The 18531-nt window shown below is 50.3% G+C and overlaps 1 protein-coding gene across 1 annotated transcript; it reads right to left on the bottom strand.

The window, feature by feature from the left end:
* Positions 1-121: 121 nt before the first annotated feature.
* On the bottom strand, positions 122-6707 carry LOC123639631 (retinol dehydrogenase 7-like). Its single transcript, XM_045553596.1, has 2 exons — positions 6295-6707; positions 122-2385 (listed from the first exon to the last, which is right to left on the bottom strand). The coding sequence occupies exons 1-2, from the start codon at positions 6605-6607 to the stop codon at positions 2165-2167; spliced, it is 534 nt and encodes a 177-aa protein (XP_045409552.1). The 5' UTR covers positions 6608-6707; the 3' UTR covers positions 122-2164.
* Between the last annotated feature and the right edge of the window lie 11824 nt (positions 6708-18531).

Below are 18531 nucleotides of genomic sequence, written 5' to 3'. Positions count from 1 at the left end.
CTATGGTGTAAGGGGGGCAAATGAGAAAGGAGGACTCAGCCCAGAGAGCCCCCCTGGAAACTCCCCATCCCAGCCCCACCCCTGGCCCAGGGATTAAATTCATTTGTCATGAATACAGGCATGTAAATACATTTAATTTTTATTTTCAGGGAAAAAAATTAAGACAAATTCATTAATGCAGAACAAACAAACGAAAAATTGGTTCTGTGCTTTCCAAACCCCAAGAGAAACAAGTTCCAGGTCAGCAGCTATTTGGAATTCTTAGGTAAGTCTCCATCATGAAAGAGAATGGGAAACAAAGGATTTCCCTCAGGGTGGATGTGCCTGAGGCTAGAGGCAGCAGGGTCCTCCTATAGGGGAGGCTGGTGATGTGAGGCCCCAATTCCCCCAAAGTAGAAGGACCTGAGGGACTAGGGCCAGACGCCTTCGGGAGGACACTCGGGTCACCAGTGAGGATGCCCAGCCACATGATGCAGGGCTCATGTGCTCACAGGGCATCAGGGGGAAGGGCCGGGGCAGAGTCCTTGGCTCTGGGAGGGGATGAGATGTAGGAGGAGCAGAGAACTGGGGTCAGAGACTGAGAACATTCTCAGGGTCAGGACTTGGAGAAGGAGAGATTCTAGGCAATTGGGCACAAAACTCACAGAAAGGTAGGAAGGAAGGTAGTGAAGGAAAAGAAATAAGGAAACCAGACAAAGGTGTGAGTAGTGAGGAACCATGCCCAGAACTACATAAGATGCCGGGACAGAATGATGCTGGAGCCTAGTGTGGTTCCATGGATCAATCTCCAGTGTCACTATTCCTCAGGAGCCTGGTCACCAGCCCATACCTTCTCACTTTAGAGGGTCTGACACAGAAATGCAGCCACAGAGTTCCCTAGAGTGAAGGGACAAAGGATGCATCTCTGTGCTCCACTATTTACCCAGCCGGGCCAGACCCAGAATCAGATAAAGCAAGTGTCACCTCAGGAAAGCCCAGCAGAGCCTGGCTGTTCTGTACTAAGAGTGTTTGGGCTGGGGGTTGGAGTGGTCAGACCATGGACCCATCCCTGAAGAGCAGACCCAAAGCCCATAGGGAAGGGAGGCGGGCAGGGGTGGAAGGCAGACCTTACTTCATGCCACCCTGTAGCAGAGCCCCTCCTACACTGGACTTGGGAAGCGCCTCCCAGTCTCTGCCTCCTGGGTGAGTGAACAGGGAAGCCTTGGCTGGGAGAAGTCAGACCATATCACTCAGGGGCTAAGCAGGCCCAGGAACAGTGGGTATCCCAGTTCTTGAGGACACACGTAAAATCCAGAGGTAGGCTCTGGACCTGGATAGGGGTGACTCAGAACTGCCCCAATATAGGCCTGGGCCTGACTCAGTGCCTCCTGGGCCTCTCTGTTGACTGCTGGCCAAGGCAGTGTTCCCCTGGCCTGAACTGAAAATACAGGCCATAGAAGTGGGGGTGTGAAGCCTGTGGGACCAGGTACAGGGCTCTTCCTCCCAGGGCTGGGAATGCCTCCCACTCTCAGATGACAGGTCTCCGTGCTGAGTTGGCACCTGAGGCCTGATGTGTCAGGTTGGTGGTTGCCCTCCCCATTCCCACCCCATGTGCACAGGTATCTCCAGAGGAGGGAGCCCTCCTCTCCAGGCAATTTCCATCCTGTAGGAGGATGTAGACTGTCCAGGCAAGGCATAGCTTGATGAGGGGGACAGGAGGCAGAGCAGCTGTGGACTGGCCCATTCACCCTAGTTGCTCCTGCTCTCCCAAAAGTGTACATTCCTTAGGGTGGCATGTGGGCCCTGAGATCAGAGACTTGAGTGACTGTCTACTGAAATAAGATGCCAATATATGTGACTGGGTCTCCCTTCCTAAGCTGCAGATGTGGTTCTTTACTCCCAATATCCCCAGAGTCCAGCCTAATGTCCCAAGAAAAGCTTGGGGAAGATGTGAGGAGGGGGTGAGGAACATGACCTTGGAGACTTGAGAGCTCCCTCCCACCTCTCTATTTCCCACACCGTGACACATTACCCCTCACCCATCATGGCCACAGGTGAGGACAGAGGTAGGACAGGTGACCTGCTGACATGAGAGCTCTCACCTTCCACCCTATTTCTCTCCCCAGGACATATCACCTCTCACACAGCATCCAACCCCACCCAAATAAGCGCTACAGTCTTGGCTTTACAGGGCTTTGGCCGGCCTTGGGAGGCCCCGAGTGAGGATGGCGTCTGCCAGGAAGGTGGGCATGTAGCTCATGGGGAGGTAGAAGAGCTTGGCGTCCCAGCCAGCCAAGTAGCAGGTGTGGGGGTGGCAGGCGGTCAGCGCATGCTCCATGCAGTCCGTCACCTCTGACAGATTCTTCTTGCATGTTGCCAAAAGCTTTGCAGTGAGTAGTTTGAAATCTGTTCAGGATGAGAAAACAGCCTTAATGGAGTGGGAACATCCCTCTGCTCCCTTTCACGGCTTTAAGTTAGGAGGAAAGTTCCTAAGAATTCCTGGGCCCCACAGTGATGTGCCCCAAATCTAATCAATACAGGTTCCCCACGGGCATGGCCCATCCTTACCCCAGGAACAACTGGTCCACACTAAACCACCTCCTGCGTCTCTTCCTGGGAATATCTGGACCCCATAAGTTGAAGGTCTCTGCTAACAGAGTCGAAGTGAAGGAAAACCAGTCCTCTCTAAACCCGGGTGGCCATGAGTCCATGGCATCTTCTCTCTCTGTCTTTAATTTCCTCTTCAAAATAATGAGGGGACCAGGTGAGACAGTGGTTCCAATTGTAGTGAGCCTGGTTTCCTTCTCTAAGTGACCCACTGACCACACAGCACATTGAGAATGGGGCTGAACGTCCCCACTTTGTGACGACGCTGAACTTCCTTCTCCTCAGTACCCGGCAAGAGGACAGAGCCTCCCAGTGTTGGAGACATTAATCATGGTCCAAGGTCTAGTTCTCTTACTATGCACAGTTTACTCACAGGATGCCAGAACCTTCTCGCCATAGACCTCCTTGATCTTGGGGCGGGCCCAGTCCCAGCCCTCTTGGACCTGCCACAAAAGTCTCTCACTGTTGGTCATGTTCGTCTTGAAGGGACCAGGTTCAATAATAGCCACCTTCACCCCAAAGGGGGCGAGCTCCCTCCTGGGAGACAGACAGGCAGAGGGCAAGGGGTTGAGAGGTCTGGGCGCCAAAACACAAGAAACAAATAAAACCAAAAAAGATCCAGCAAAAAATGGTGGTGACATAAGCCAGAAAGCTTGGCAGGTTGGGAAGTGCAGCAGAAGACTGGCAACAATTGTGACAATGGCATTGCCTGTGTGTAGGGTTGACAAACTTTACACACCAAGCTCACTAGCTCCGAATCCCCAGATTCTGCTGCAAGGCACCACCGCTGGGCTATCTCCCCCATGCCCCTGACATGCAGGGCATCGCCAGAATGCACACATTTCATCCTCTATCCTCCTCGGTCCCCTTCTTCCCTCTCCTGTGCTGGTAACTCCCTGGCCATCTCTTGGCGGGGCTGCTGTGACTGTGTTCTGGGGAGCATCCCTCCGCCTTCAGTCTCAACTCCCCCCCCTCACAGCCATTCTGCTCCCTGCAGCCCGTGGGCATCTAGATGCTCATTACACCAAGCAGCCACCCTGAGTACATCCTGGCTGTGGGTTCCACTGTCAATAGCATGAAGTACAGCATGTGTCCAGAGCCCACAGGCCTCCAAGGCCCACTCCTGCCTACCTGTCCAGCTCCCCACAGCTGGCCTGGCCTTGTCCTTTGGCCCAGGAGGACCCCACAGTACAGGGGGTCGGCTAACACTCACCATGGGCCTGGGCTGGCACCGTCCTGTCATCAGGAGCCCTGCCCACCCTCCTTAGCAGGCTGCCAGGTCAGGGTCTTCAGCTCTCAGCTCAGACCTCACAGCCAGGACCCTCCCCACTTCCAATCTGCTTCAGACATGTCCTGTCTGTGGGCCCCCCTCAGAAGGCTCAGAGGGATGTGACATAATTTTTAGGCCCGGGGCCCCTCTCTTTACCAGAACATGGACAGCAGGTCCCAAGGATGGGCTGGCTAAATCGAGAAAGGGGTAGGGCCAAAAAGCCAGAGAGATGAATCACCAACACGGTGCCTCTAAAGCTGTGATGAAGTCAAACCCCTGTAAAATGCTCCCATAGAAGACCAGGAACGGGAGGATTCAGGCAGGGCCCTATCCCAGTGCAATACCTGAGGGAGTCCAAGAAGGCCTCTATGCCGTACTTGGAGATGCTGTAGTCGCCACCTAAAAACGACAATCTACCCATGACGCTGGACATGTTGACCACACGGCCCCTTGCCTTCCTCACTAAGGGCAGCAGGCTCAGAGTCACCTCGATCATCCCCAGCAAGTTCACGTCCAGTACAGTCACGAAGTCTTGTTTGGTCAGCCACTCATTGGGGGCCAATAGGCTGGAGATGCCAGCGTTATTCACCAGGCCCCAGAGTCCTGGGGACAGTGGGAAATAGAGAAAGCAACACTGTACTGTGTGCATGTGGTGTGGACACAGCCAGGGTTCAAGTTCACCTTCCAGTTGAGTTTATTTATGGAGTCAAGAAGAATGTGCTACTTGGTATGGAGAAAAGAGTGGGAGGAAGAAAAGAGGATGTGGTGACTTAGGGGTGTCAGGGTTTTCATATTCTTCAAGCTATTGGAAGTTAGGGATGGTCCTTGTCATTTCTGCTCCCAGTGCTTGGAACCCAACATGCAACAAACCCAACTTTCTTAAGTGGATGGACAGAGTTTGAGAAAATAGAGTGAGTGTTCATCAAGTATCTCATGAGGGGAGAGAGACAGAGACAGTAAAAGAGGAATGGGGTAAAAGAAGTCAAGGGAAAAGCAGAGAAGAGAAAGGAAAAAAGGAAAAGGAACACAAAAAGCCCCATGAATAACTGTTTTGTCTACACTGGTGGGGAGAGACACTTAAAATCCTAAGACTGGGGAGTGTAGAGATCAGGCCTGCTTTGGACATCAGGGGCCAGGCTGTGATGCAACATGCACCAATCTTGAGGCAATATTTGCTCAGGAAGCAAAGTTCACTCTGCACCTGGGAATTCCAAAGCTCACCATGGAGTGGATACACAGGGCAGACCGGGGAGGAGGCCTCAGGCCACACCAGTGTCCAGATGGCACCCTTAGCCCCAGGCAGTGCCAACCTCTCCTTCCACCCTGCCCAAAGTCCACCCTTGACATAACCTCACGGGTCCCCAGCCCACTGAGCTCTCTGGAAGACTGTCTGTGAGATATACAGGAACAAAACCACAAGATGAAGGATTTGAAATAGTCTGACTTCCCCACCTACAGGCCCCAGGTTAGCAGGGACAGGGTTTTTGGTGGGCCTGGGCTGCGGGTGCAGTTAGACAGAGTTTTAATGTAGGAATGTTGGAAGGAGAATAAGGCCTTGCAAGATTAGTCCTCCCCCCACAGAAACCATTCATGGCCTCCAAGAAATGAATATTCTTTGATGCAATTATTTTAGTCTACTTCAATAATATTGCTAAGCATGTGAACAAACCTTGTTATAGAATCTTTGTTGAGACGGTATTTATGCCAGGAAAAGTGGGGTACTAAGTTCAACATCCAACAATGTAGGACTGCTTAAATAAATTATATTATCTCAGCATTAATATGCAGACATTCAGTGTTACGTTGCAGGAGAGATTTAATGGTATCAAGCTGATCCCAGAATACATGAGGCAGACAGAAATTAACTCTGGGGGGTGCGATTATGGTGAATGTTGTTTTACCTTTATCCTCTTCTACGTTTTCCTCAATGAGCATGTTTTACATTTCTAATCAGAACAAAGAAATCCATGATGTCCCTTCTCACAAAAAGAACAGGCAGCATAATGTAGCAGAAAGAACAGGAATTATCATTGAATATTTGATATGAAGTCCCTTCAGCGCTCTAAGCCTCCATCCTCATGAGTCAGGTGTGGACAGATAATCTCAGAGCCCTTGGGGGGACAAGTGTGAAGGAAGCAATAAGAAATGCTGAGATCATGAGCCTGGATCCAGCCTGGCCAGGCCCCCACTGTCGCATGCCAGGCTCAAGGTCTAGCTCAAGGGCCCAACCTTCCTCCAGAGAGTTGACCCTAAACATACGCTGTGCTCCTCTCACCCTGTGGCTCAGGCACAATCACTCTAGGATTTCTGCTCTGGAAAACACAAAGCTCACAGTCCTTGAAAATCCAAACATCTTGGGAATGTTCCAGGTTAGCAGACAAAAGGTTCCCCCTTCCCAGAGAGAGAGGAAAGAGACACAAAGAGGAATCTGGGGGTACCTCTGTCTCCCACACGTTCCTTCACCCACTGGGTGGCTGCAGTGATGCTCTCTGTCTTGGCGATGTCCAGAGTCACCGTCTCCAGCCTGTCTGACGACTGGGCCCTCAGCTGCTCGGCCGCCTTCTCTGTCCTACACGCAGCCAGCACCCTCAAGCCGTGCATGTCCAGCTGTCTGGCCAGCAGGTTCCCGAAGCCCGAGCCGCAGCCCGTGATGAGGACGTACTTGTCTCGGAGGTGGCTCACCACCTGCCTCTCCCAGTACCAGCGCACAAGGTAGTACAGGCCCACGAGGGCCGCCAGGTACAGCCACATTGTGGCACAGGACGGTGCCTGACAGCTATGACTGTGCTAGAGTTCTAGCACTCTCTATTTTGTTGCTCTACAAGTCTCCCTATCAACAGGCATTCTTGAATTGTGGTTTCAATGCTGCTGTGAACAAATCCTCAGAGGGCTGATCAGATGTGCTATGGATTTTCCCCAGCCCCACCTCTTCCAGCCACTCCTCCCATTCCTCCCTGCCCTCCCCTCACCCCATCCCCATGCACACTGGATCGCCCCCCTAACCTAGGTCATAGACTTTAGAAATAGTCTGTGTTCTTTCTGTCCCCCACTCAGTAAATGTTTACTTCTGTAACATTCCAAATGATTAAGCGAATGTTATCATATTACTATATCTTTTTCAATAGCATAAGATGTCCCAAAGTCTCCAAAACCTTGTTTTTATGAGGGATGTGAACTAAGATGATTGGGAGGCATCACCCCACTCCAGTGTGTACTCAGCCCAGGAGTCTGTATGACTTTCTAAAAATGTTTATTGAGTCCATTCTCAGAACATCATCAAAAGAGGAAGACACAGTGAGCTGGGGTCTCAGGAAGCACTGGTCATCTGGGGGAATTTCTGTCTGGCACACAGCAGATGCTTAAGGGCTAGCAGAAAATGAAAGACTGGGGTCCAGAGACACTCTCACTCCATGCCACTGGAGGTGTTTGGGGGGCTGAGTGGGGTGGCAGGAGAGGGAGGTGTGGTGGCTCTGTTAGAGCCAGATTTTTTTGGCCCCGGGAATAGAATGACAGAGTCACTGAGGCTGTAAAAGGCAAAGGAGTTTATTGACTAGTTTGAACTAGGGTCCAAGTCCCGAGTATCAACGCAGTGGTCTCTTTTTATGGGCAGGGACCCCGCGTAGCGGGAGTACAGGTCTTTTATATATTTTTTTTTTTTTTAGCTCTCTATTGCAACCAAGCGTTTAAGCAAGCAAGCCTTGTATACAAAAGCGGACTTTGGCTGTTAGCTATAAGTTAGGCAAGCAGGCCTTGTATACAAAAGCGGACTTAGGCTATTAGCTATAAATTAAGCAAGCAAGCCTTGTATACAAAAGCGGACTTTGGCTATTAGCTATAAATTAAGCAAGCAAGCCTTGTATACAAAAGCGGACTTTGGCTATTAGCTATAAATTAAGCAAGCAGGCCTTGTATACAAAAGCGGACTTTGGCTGTTAGCTATAAGTTAGGCAAGCAGGCCTTGTATACAAAAGCGGACTTTGGCTATTAGCTATAAATTAAGCAAGCCATCACAGAATTAACTAAAATGTTGTTTCAGTCCTGTTCTACATTTTCCCCCCTTTTCTTTGTTTATACGAGCACTCCTGCTCGTATTTGGTTTATGGGCCTCTTATGTCTTTTATTTCTAAGTTTTGGTACTGTTGTCGCAAAATCATTAATTGTACAGTGTTAACCCGTTCTTTTACAAAGGCAACTAGCCTATTTAGGATATATGGCCCGAGAGTGAGAATGAGCAGGATTACAATTAGGGGTCTTAGTATAGTGGAAAGCAAAGTAGTTAGCCAAGGGGAGCTATTGAACCATGACTCAAACTATCTTTCTCTTTGTTTACGTTCACGCTTTTGCTTTGTTAGTCCCTCTCTGACTTTAGCCATAGTATCTCTAACTATTTCAGTGTGGTCAGCGTAAAAGCAGCACTCTTTTTCAAGGGCCGCACATAGCCCTCCTTGTTGGAGGAATATAAGGTCCAGTCCCCTCCGGTTTTGCAGCACCACCTCAGACAGTGAGCTTAGGGACTTTTCTAAAAGGGAGATGGATTTTTTAATTTTGGTTATGTCTTTATTTACGGCAGCCCTTAGATGGTCAAATCTTTTATGTTGCATGGCTAAGGCTGAGATGTCTGTCCCTGCTCCTATTACACCCAGGCCAAAAAGGGTAGCCACGGTTATTGCTGTAAGGGGCTCTTTCTTTTTTTTTAGCTAACCTGGCTCTGCCTGTGCCCTTTGTCCATGCATCGTATACTATATTTTTTTGATGGTAAATAACCTTAGGGAATATTAATATCTGGACACAGAATTTTTTTAGATTTATTAAACACAGACTAAGACATGGAGTCAGGCCTATTTTAGAACAGAGTCACCACCCATTGAGTGCTGGAACGATTTATTTTGTCTTTACAGTCTGGTTTATCAAAGGGTGGATTTTGGCATAGAACTGTGTATGAGTGGGGGTTACCTTTTTTATACAGATTCCACTCTTGGCAACTACCTGAAGTGTTAGCCCGGGGCCCTTGTGGTCCCATATGTAAGATCCAGGGGCTTTTTCCTCTGAGTAGTTGAAGGGAGCAGTTAATCTAACTGCTTCATAGAAAGGGGGTCTAATATCATAGCATAACCAGCAAGCTGCCGTAGCATTGGGGTCGGAGCGATTTAAAGCCCCATATGCCGCGATCAGCATTTTTTATAAAGGGTCCTGTGGCTCTTGCACTTTTCATAGAAGGTTCTTTGCTACCGGAGCCTGTGTTCTGGGGGCCACCTGAGTTGCCTCTGAAGGTATAAGTGGGGTGCTGGTGGGTTTTTGGGTTGTCGGGCACTGGGTATACTGTTTTTCTGTCAGTACCCTATTGGGCCCTACAGCACCTTGGATGGGAGAAACCCGCAGCTTAATTTGTATTACAGTGCCTCGCCCCCCTTTGCTGTGATCATAGAGGGTGAATCCCCAATATAATCCCGTGACCTACCGTCTGTCCTTCTTTTTTTCCTCCGTAAACCTCACACGTACTAAGTTACAGTCAGAGGCATACCTGGTTCGTGAGTATGGCCGGACAAAAGACATTTTGATGAGAAGAGATTGGACCTGCCATTTTCACTTTCCATCATTGGTGATCACACATCTCCAGGATGTACAGTAGAGGGACTCAATTTTCCCGCATGTGCGTCTTATTTTTTCTGTTTTAAATCTTGGACATATAAAAAACCCATTTCTACTTAACTCTATCCGGGCCTGGCGTTGAGTAAATTCGCCATCTTGGTGCCACACCATCCCCCCCCCCCCCCCCCCCCCCGTGGTTCTTCTTATCCACCTGTTGTGCTTTGCAGGGTTATAGTCCACGTCAATGCCCGGTAATTGTTCTAAGTTGAAATATAGGTCCGGCCACCAAGTGTTTAGTGGGGTCGTCCCTGAAGTCCTATTATAAACTTCATGGGTTTCCAAGTTAGTGATTTCCCAGGTGAGGTTATAAGGCACGTGGGGATTTGGATCAGTCATTAGCGTTTTCACAAGAGTCACAATTATAACAGTCACCACAAGCATCTTTGTTCCAGGCACTTCTATCACTGGGCCACACGAGTCAGTCTGGTCTTCAGGGGATTCTTTGGATCTGCTGAGGCCCTCCACTGATCTTGCTGCTGCTCTTGTTCACCCTTGCTGGCAGGTCTCACGTGAGAGTGGTGTATCTAGGTTGCCACACCATCAACCTTTAGGGCAGTGGGGGTGACAAGAATAATTTGAAAAGGTCCTTTCCACCTGGGCTCTAGGGTTTTGTTATTATGTCTTTTCACCCATATTCAGTCTCCCGGCTGGTAAAGGTGCCCAGTATCCTCTCTCTTCCCCTCTTGGGTTGTCTGGTAAAAAGCTCGGAGCGCAGGCCAAATCTGGCCCTGGACTCGCTGTAGAGCCTGTACAGCCTGTAGCACCTCTTTTGGGGCTTCAGGCGCAGCCCCAAAAGTTATTTTTGGCACTACTGCTGGAGGAGCACCATACACAATCTCAAAGGGGGTTAGGCCTAAATGATAGGGGGTGTTCCGTGCTCGGAACAGGGCGAAGGGAAGGAGGGTCACCCAGTCTCCGCCAGTCTCTAGGACCAATTTAGTCAAAGTCTCCTTCAGGGTTCTGTTCATCATTTTTTTTTTTACCTGCCCTGAGCTCTGGGGATTATATGCACAATGTAATTTCCAATCTGTCCCCAGTGCCCGGGCTAGTCCCTGACTAACTTGACTTGTGAAGGCTGGTCCATTGTCAGACCCTATGCTCTCTGGCAGCCCATACCTGGGAACTATTTCCTCTAATATTTTCTTTGCCACTATTAAAGCAGTTTCTCCTTTAGTAGGAAAGGCTTCTACCCACCCTGAGAAGGTATCTACCATGACCAGTAAGTATTTGTACCCATATTTCCCTGGTCTTACCTCTGTAAAATTTATTTCCCAAAACAACCCAGGTTGCCTCCCCCGTTCCCTGGTACCTGTACGGGTCCCTTTGACCTTCCCCGGCTGCATAACCTGGCAGACATGGCAGTTTTTGACAATGTCCTCTGCCGTCTTCTCTTGTGATTTGAATCTGAGTCGTGCCGTGGCCAGCAGCTATAACATCTTTTTTTTTTCAAGATGCGTTGTCTGGTGTAAGTGCCCTAGTAGGTGATTCCCTAAGGCCTCAGGGACTATCAGGCGATGTTCTCTGTCTTGGAACCAGCCGTCCTTGTTCGGCGTCGCCTGCAGCTTTTCTGTGGCCCACCTTATGTCTGTGCTGGAATAGTCCGGTTGGGGGGGCATCTTTCCCATCCCAGGGGGCGGCAAGCTTAGATGCAGAACATCGGTTAGTACCGGCCCTTCCGCAGCCCTTTTTGCCTCAATGTCCGCGGCCCGGTTGCCCTTGGTCTCAAGGGAGTCCCCCCTCTGGTGCCCCGGGGTATGGACTACAGCCACTGCCTTGGGTAGCAGGATGGCTTCCAGTAATTGGAGTATCTCTGATTTGTGCTTAATTTCCTTGCCTTCAGCTGTAATGAAGCCCCTTTCCCTATAGAGGGCTCCATGTATATGTATTGTCCCGAAGGCATAGCGGCTGTCAGTATATACCGTCAGTCTCTTTCCCTGGGCCCGACGAAGGGCTTTTGTCAATGCAATTAGTTTAGCCTTCTGGGCCGAGGTCCCCTGTGGAAGGCGTGTGGCCCAGATAAGCCTGCCTTGTTCATCTACTATGGCCGCCCCTGCATACCTGTGTCTGTCCCGGACGAAGCTGCTCCCATCCGTGAACCAGATCAGGTCGCTGTTTGTGAGGGGGCGGTCTCGCAGATCACTCCGGGCCATCTGGGTCTCAGCCAGGATCTCAAGGCAGCTGTGTTTAGGCATTGTTGGCACCGGATCTGGCAGAAGCGTGGCTGGGTTCAGGATGGCAGGAGTCCGAAATCCGATGCGAGGGGCGTCTAACAGAAGCCCCTGGTAGTGAGTCAGCCTCGTGTTTGTGATCCATCGTCTCAGCGGCTGCTTTAAGATCCCCTCTATGGCGTGAGGGGTGGTGATGTGCAGACGCTGGCCCAGGGTGAGCTTGTCGGCATCTTTGACCAGCAAAGCAGTAGCTGCAATGATTCGCAGGCACGCAGGCCACCCTGTTGCCACCGGGTCTAGCTTTTTGGACAGGTACGCTACTGGCCGTTTCCAAGGTCCTAATGTCTGTGTAAGCATTCTCTTGGCTATTTTTTTTTTCTCATCTATAAACAGGTGGAACTCCTTTGTGAGGTCAGGGAGTGCCAAGGCCGGGGCCTCTAACATAGCTTTTTTTAGGGCCCGGAAGGCGTCTTCCATTTGTATAGTCCATTCCCATTTCTGGCCCACTTTATAGCCTTTATATAAGGGCCGAGCTTTTTCTGCAAAACCTGGGATCCAGAGACGGCAGTACCCTACTGACTCCAGGAATTTTCGCACTTCTTGACATGAAGTTGGGGTGGGAATTTCTAACACAGTCTGTTTTATTGTCTCAGTCAGCCATCGCTGACCTCCTTTTATTTTATATCCTAGATAAGTGACTTTTTTTTTGCAGATTTGGGCCTTTTTAGCACTGGCCCGATATCTCTGTTCACTTAGCACCCTAAGCAGGTCCTTAGTGCCTTTTAAGCAGGTCTGTGGGGTTGGGGCAGCTAGTAGCAGATCATCTACATATTGTAGCAAAGTCACTTTTGGGTGGTTGGCACGGTATTTACCCAAATCATCATGAAGGGCCTCATTGAACAAGGTGGGTGAGTTTTTAAACCCTTGAGGCAGCCTTGTCTAGGTCAGTTGCCCCTGAATTTCCCTTTCTTTATCTTGCCATTTAAAGGCAAATATTTCCTGGTTGTGCGGGGCTACTGCCAAACTGAAGAAAGCATCCTTTAAATCTAGGACAGTGTACCAGGTTTGTGTCGGGGGAAGGGTGTTTAGCAGGGTATAAGGGTTGGGAACCGTAGGGTGGATGTCTAGGACCTGCGCGTTGACCTCCCTGAGGTCCTGCACAGGCCGATAATTTTTTTCACCCGGTTTCCTCACTGGCAACAACGGAGTGTTTTAAGCTGACTGGCACTTTTGGAGGATTCCAGCATCTAGAAGCCTTCGAATGTGGGGCATTATGCCCATCTTGGCCTCCTGGGGCATAGGATATTGCCTGACCCGGGCTGGTTTAGCTCCTGGTTTTAGTTCAATATAGAGAGGCGGCCGATGCTTTGCCCATCCTGCTCCCCCTGTCTCAGCCCAGGCTTCAGGAAATTTATGAAGCCAGTAGCTCATTTCTCCTTCCTGATTGATCTTCATGGGCTGATACAGTCGGTACTCGTCTGCCTGAGCCAAGGTCAAGATTTGAGTAACCCGGGGGCTACTGATAAGATTGCCTTTATTATCAGTTATTATTATTTCTTTTTTTTTAAAGTAGATATGGGCCTTTAATTTTGTGAGTATGTCCCTTTTTAATAATGGGGTGGGGCATTCTGGAATGACTATAAAAGCATGACTCACTTGTCCCGAGCTCAAATCTAACTTTTGTTGAGTGGTCTATTGGTAGGGCTTAATTTCAGTCGCCCCCTGTACCCAGCTAGTCTTATTGGATAGTTTTTCAGTAGTTTTGGTAATCACCGAGTATTTTGCCCCTGTGTCCACCAGGAAGTTAACTGGGTTCCCCTCCACTTGCAAAGTTACCCTGGGCTCGGGGAGGGGCACCGAACCCCGTCTTCTCTATTTACTACCTTCTCCTTGCCCTGCTAGTAAGACTCTCTTAGGCGATGCTCTGCTCCCTGGGCCCCCCTTTTTCTTGGGACATTTTCTAGCCTAATGTCCATGCTCCTTGCAGTGGGAGCACTGATCCTTGCCTAGTCTTTCCCTCCGGGGTCGTTCTTTGCCATCTGCCCCTGACTGTCCCCTTCCCATGGCTGCAAGTAGGATCTTAGCCATTTTCTTATTTGCCTTACGTGCCTCACCGGCCTGGAACTTCCTATCTTTCTGTCTCATTTTTTCTAACTTTTTTTCCGGCGTCTCCCTATAGTTATAGACTTTTTCCGCCACTTTTAGCAGGTCTTTTAAAGTTTTCTCACTCGGCCTTTCTATTTTTTGCACTTTACGCCTAATGTCCGGGGCTGCCTGGTTAATAAAAGCCATCATTACTGCCGCCTTGCTCTCTTCTGTAGTGGGATCTATGGGAGTGTACTGTCTGAAAGCCTCCATAATCCTTTCTAGATAAGCCGCTGGACTCTCCTCGGGCCCCTGCCGAACATCCCCTACCTTAGCCAAATTGGTCGGCTTCCGTGCCGCCGCCCGGAGACCGGCCATCAGAGTCTGGCGGTAGACCCGGAGACGCTCCCTACTTTTAGCCTCATTGTAGTCCCAGGGCGGCCGTTCAAGGGGAAAGGTCTGGTCGATGACCTGAGGGTTGACAGTAGGCCTGCCGTCCTCTCCAGGAACTAACTTTCGAGCCTCCCCCTGGATTCGCTCCCTCTCCTCCGTGGTAAAGAGAACCTTAAGTAACTGTTGGCAGTCGTCCCATGTGGGCTGATGAGTGAAAAGGACAGAATCTAAAAGGTTAATTAGATCTCTCGGATTATTAGAGAAATTTGCATTTTGAGATTTCCAATTATAAAGATCACTGGTGGAGAAGGGCCAGTACTGATGTGCCTGCTCCCCATCCACTCCCGGGGGTCCCACGGCCCTCAAGGGAAGCGCCCTCACTGGTTCAAGATCTGGAGTTTGTCCAGTCCGTTGTCTAGTGCCGTACGCCGGCCCCCCCGTCGGAGGCCCCGTCTTCCCCTGGGCCGCGGGAGCCGCAGGAGCTGCCTGGGCCCCCTGGGCCACCCTGGGATCATAAGGTGGGGGTGTATGTCACTCTAGGTCTATTAAATCTGGATATAGATTAGACTCTGGCAGCACAGGTGACCCTGTGGGCTGAGGATCTTGCACCCCACTCTTTTTTATCTCTTTGGTAACTAGGGCTTGTGTCCTCTTCCTTGATGCTGGCAGGAGGGCCCTTAGCCAAGGTGGCGGATCCTGGACCAAGTCTTGCCAGACTATAATATAGGGGGTTTGGTCCAGATGACCGTGATGACCAAAGACTATTCCTTTTATTTTTTCAATAAGCTCAGCATTAAATGTTCCTTCCTGTGGCCATCCTACCCCGAAGGCTGGCCACTTTGCCTCACACAAAGTGATAAATTTATTTTTTTTTATATCCAAGGAAAGACTGTGTGCCCTTTCCCTAACATTTTTGAAATGATCAATGAGGATAGACAGAGGTGTTGTCTGAGTCTGACCCATGCTCACAAGGGTATCAGGGGAGGGAGTTCTTTCAGGTGTCCGCCTGGCTGCGTCCCTCGCGGGAACTTAGGCGCGTCTTGGCTAAGGTGTACCCGTATAGAGCCCGGGCCCGGTCACTCCTTTTTAGGGGAGTGAATCACCGTTATGCCGTACGATGTCGCCACAGAAACGCAGGTTAGGACCCACTCAGATTTCGTAGCCGTAGCCGTGGAACCTCATACAGTCACACTTCATTCACTCAGTCAGACAGACAGACTTTACCTCTTAGAAGGGAGGGTCGATCTGGAGCCACGCTAGGACTCCCACTACAACCCAGTAGAAGAATGTAAATGCACACTTCTGTGGAGTACTCCAAGCCTGGGGTGCTACAGTGTATAGACCGACACCAAACACCAGGGCTAGTGAATAGAGGAGGAAGAGCTGCACCCAGAACACTGCACCTTCCAAGACCAGGCGCGTCATAGAAGCGAAAAACACAGACGAGACGACAAAGTAATGACAACGGGGGAACAAACAAAGACAGAATGACAAACAGCAGCCCCGGACTTATCCCCGCTCGGGGTGCCTCCCGCAACACACAACTTAGCCGGCTACCGTTTGGATTCCTCGTCAAACGGATCCACCTGGTTTCGCCTTTCCAAACACCGTTTCCATCAAGTGGCCCCGGACTTATCTCCCCTCTCAGGAGTGCCTCCCACTGACTGCCGAGTGGCCCCGGACTTATCTCCCCTCTCGGGAGTGCCTCCCACTGACTGCCGAGTGGCCCCGGACTTATCTCCCCTCTCGGGAGTGCCTCCCACTGACTGGAAACCAAAAAAAAAGCAAAACCAACCGTGGGGGTGACGGACGTCTCCTGTCACTCCCAACCAGCGACCCACCAGCGCGTCCGCCTAAGTCTTCTGCCGGTCTCTTTCCAGGGCCCAATCACCTACACCGTACGGATTTCAAGAGTTCCAACTCCTCCTCGGATCCGGATTCTGTTCCGGGGGATTTGGGATCCCGGACGAGCCCCCAAAATGTTAGAGCCAGATTCCCTCGGCCCCGGGAACAGAATGACAGAGTCACTGAGGCTGTAAAAGGCAAAGGAGTTTATTGACTAGTTCGAACTAGGGTCCAAGCCCCGAGCACCAACGCAGTGGTCTCTTTCTATGGGCAGGGACCCCGTGCAGCGGGAGTACAGGTCTTTTATATATTTTTTTTTTTTTTAGCTCTCTATTGCAACCAAGCGTTTAAGCAAGCAAGCCTTGTATACAAAAGCGGACTTTGGCTGTTAGCTATAAGTTAGGCAAGCAGGCCTTGTATACAAAAGCGGACTTAGGCTATTAGCTATAAATTAAGCAAGCAAGCCTTGTATACAAAAGCGGACTTTGGCTATTAGCTATAAATTAAGCAAGCAAGCCTTGTATACAAAAGCGGACTTTGGCTATTAGCTATAAATTAAGCAAGCAGGCCTTGTATACAAAAGCGGACTTTGGCTGTTAGCTATAAGTTAGACAAGCAGGCCTTATATACAAAAACAGACTTTGACTATTAGCTATAAATTAAACAAGCCATCACAAAATTAACTAAAATGTTATTTCAGTCCTGTTCTACAGCTCCAGAGGAGGGGACAGGTGCTGAGGCCCAAGTGGGGCAGGAAGCCTTGATGACAACATGCGAACAGGGACCTCGCCCATTCCGTATTGATTTTTTTTTTTGTTTGCCCATCCCTGTGTCTATTCCTGTGACTCCAGGCTACCTGATAAATCCTGGAAAGGAAATAATTGCCCCTCTCTTCCGTGGCTGGAAGAGCTGAGAGGGGGGCTGTGATAATCTACCTGCCCTCTCCAAATCCCTCTTCAGGTCATCCCTCTCACCGCGACCTCTGGGAACATACCTGCCTCTTCTTAGTCTCTTGTTAGAGACAAAGGATTTTCCCCAGGGTGGCTGTGCCCCTACTGTCCTGAAGGAAAATGCAGTGGGGTCCTCCTATAGGGAGGCCCATGGTGTGAAGCCCCACCTACCAGGAGGTGGCAAGACGAGGGGTCCCAGGTCTAATAATGTGATTGCTGAGAGAACTGTAATGTTTCGTGGACATCAGATATGCGCCGTGCAGGGGGAATACAAATCGGAAAGAAAAAAATAATTTTCCCTGGTGCAGTAAGCGAAAGAGACTGCTTACCCCCTTTTCTGGGACTACTTACTTTAGAATTGGTGACTGTAAATTCATTCTCTGCCCTTTGAAAAGTATGTAGATATGAAGGTAGCAGAGGGGAGTCCCCACTGTACTCCGGAAAGGCCCCACTTCTCCCCAGTGACCAAATGAATGGAGGGAATCGAGGACTGAGGACACACCAGGTCTCCGGTCCCTAAGGGCATTTTCCCTTAACCCCCGGGATAAGGCACCTGTAGGCGGTGAGATGAGCTAGGGTGGGGGCAAAGGGCTGTGAAGCCAGCTGACACTGTGGCTAATTGCGGGAGCAGTGGCAAGGGAGGCTGGGAGTCAAAATGATGCCAGAGTGAGCATCAAGATCCTGGGACACAGTCCCAGCATCGCCACTGATGTCACCCAAACCACCACCACCTGTTTGTCATAGAACCTGTAGTTATGGGTAAAAATGAGCTGGTGCAGAAGGTCAAACTGGCCAAGCAGGCAGAGCCATGTGATGACATGGACATGTATAGACAGCCTGTAACCTGCCTGTCCTGGTGCCAGTGCAGAAGGTAGTACAGGCCCATGAGGGCCGCTGGGTACAGCCACATGGCTTTGGGGGGACAGACACAGACAGGCTGGGGTGAAAGGAGAGTATGGACAGTGTTCAGACAGGAGAACTTAAGAACACTTAGGCTGTGGTAGGCAGGTAGGCCTCCCAGAGCTCTGGAAAGGAGTCTTCAAGTTTTTTCCTGCTGGTCTACTCATGTCATTCTTAACAGATGCCATTGGATTTCCAAAGAATGCCTTGACATAAGCACACTTCTCCCAGTCCCCTTCTGCTGGTCTCCCACTCCTCACTGATCCCCTCAATCCAGCTCTCATCCCCAGCAGACACACCGTGGAGCCCCCGCTGTCCTAGGTCTCACGGTTCAGAACTCCTCTCCTTGTTCTCACTCAGGTCCTGAGCCACCGAATCTTCCTGTGAAGAAGAGGCACTTTGAATCAAGACACAGGTGGGTTCACAGCCCAGCTCTGCTACCAGCTGGCTGAGTGGCCTTGGGCAGCTTGCTCACCCCTCGGAGCCTGGGTGCCCTTATTCAGCCCAGCACCCGGAATCACTATCCGAAAGCTGTCACTGTCAGTCTCCAGAAGTACAAAGAAAAGGCAAAAAGAGTGGACAGGAATAGGTCTCCTCCTGCTAGAATAGTTTTGGGAGGCAGAAAGTGGTACAGGATCCCAAAGGGACACTCAGATCTCAGAGGCAAAGGAAGGGGACAGAAATA

Source organism: Lemur catta, chromosome 6 (genome assembly GCF_020740605.2).
Source record: "Lemur catta isolate mLemCat1 chromosome 6, mLemCat1.pri, whole genome shotgun sequence".
Classification (NCBI taxonomy): Eukaryota; Metazoa; Chordata; class Mammalia; order Primates; family Lemuridae; genus Lemur; species Lemur catta.
This window is presented reverse-complemented; position numbering and strand designations above follow the sequence as displayed.

Excerpts from the sequence above, each read along its gene's own strand:
- LOC123639631 (XM_045553596.1), bottom strand. The coding sequence starts at position 6,607 with ATGTGGCTGTACCTGGCGGCCCTCGTGGGCCTGTACTACCTTGTGCGC. Across the intron at positions 2,386-6,294 it reads GGAACGTGTGGGAGACAGAG|ATTTCAAACTACTCACTGCA; the intron begins GTACCCCCAGAT and ends CATCCTGAACAG.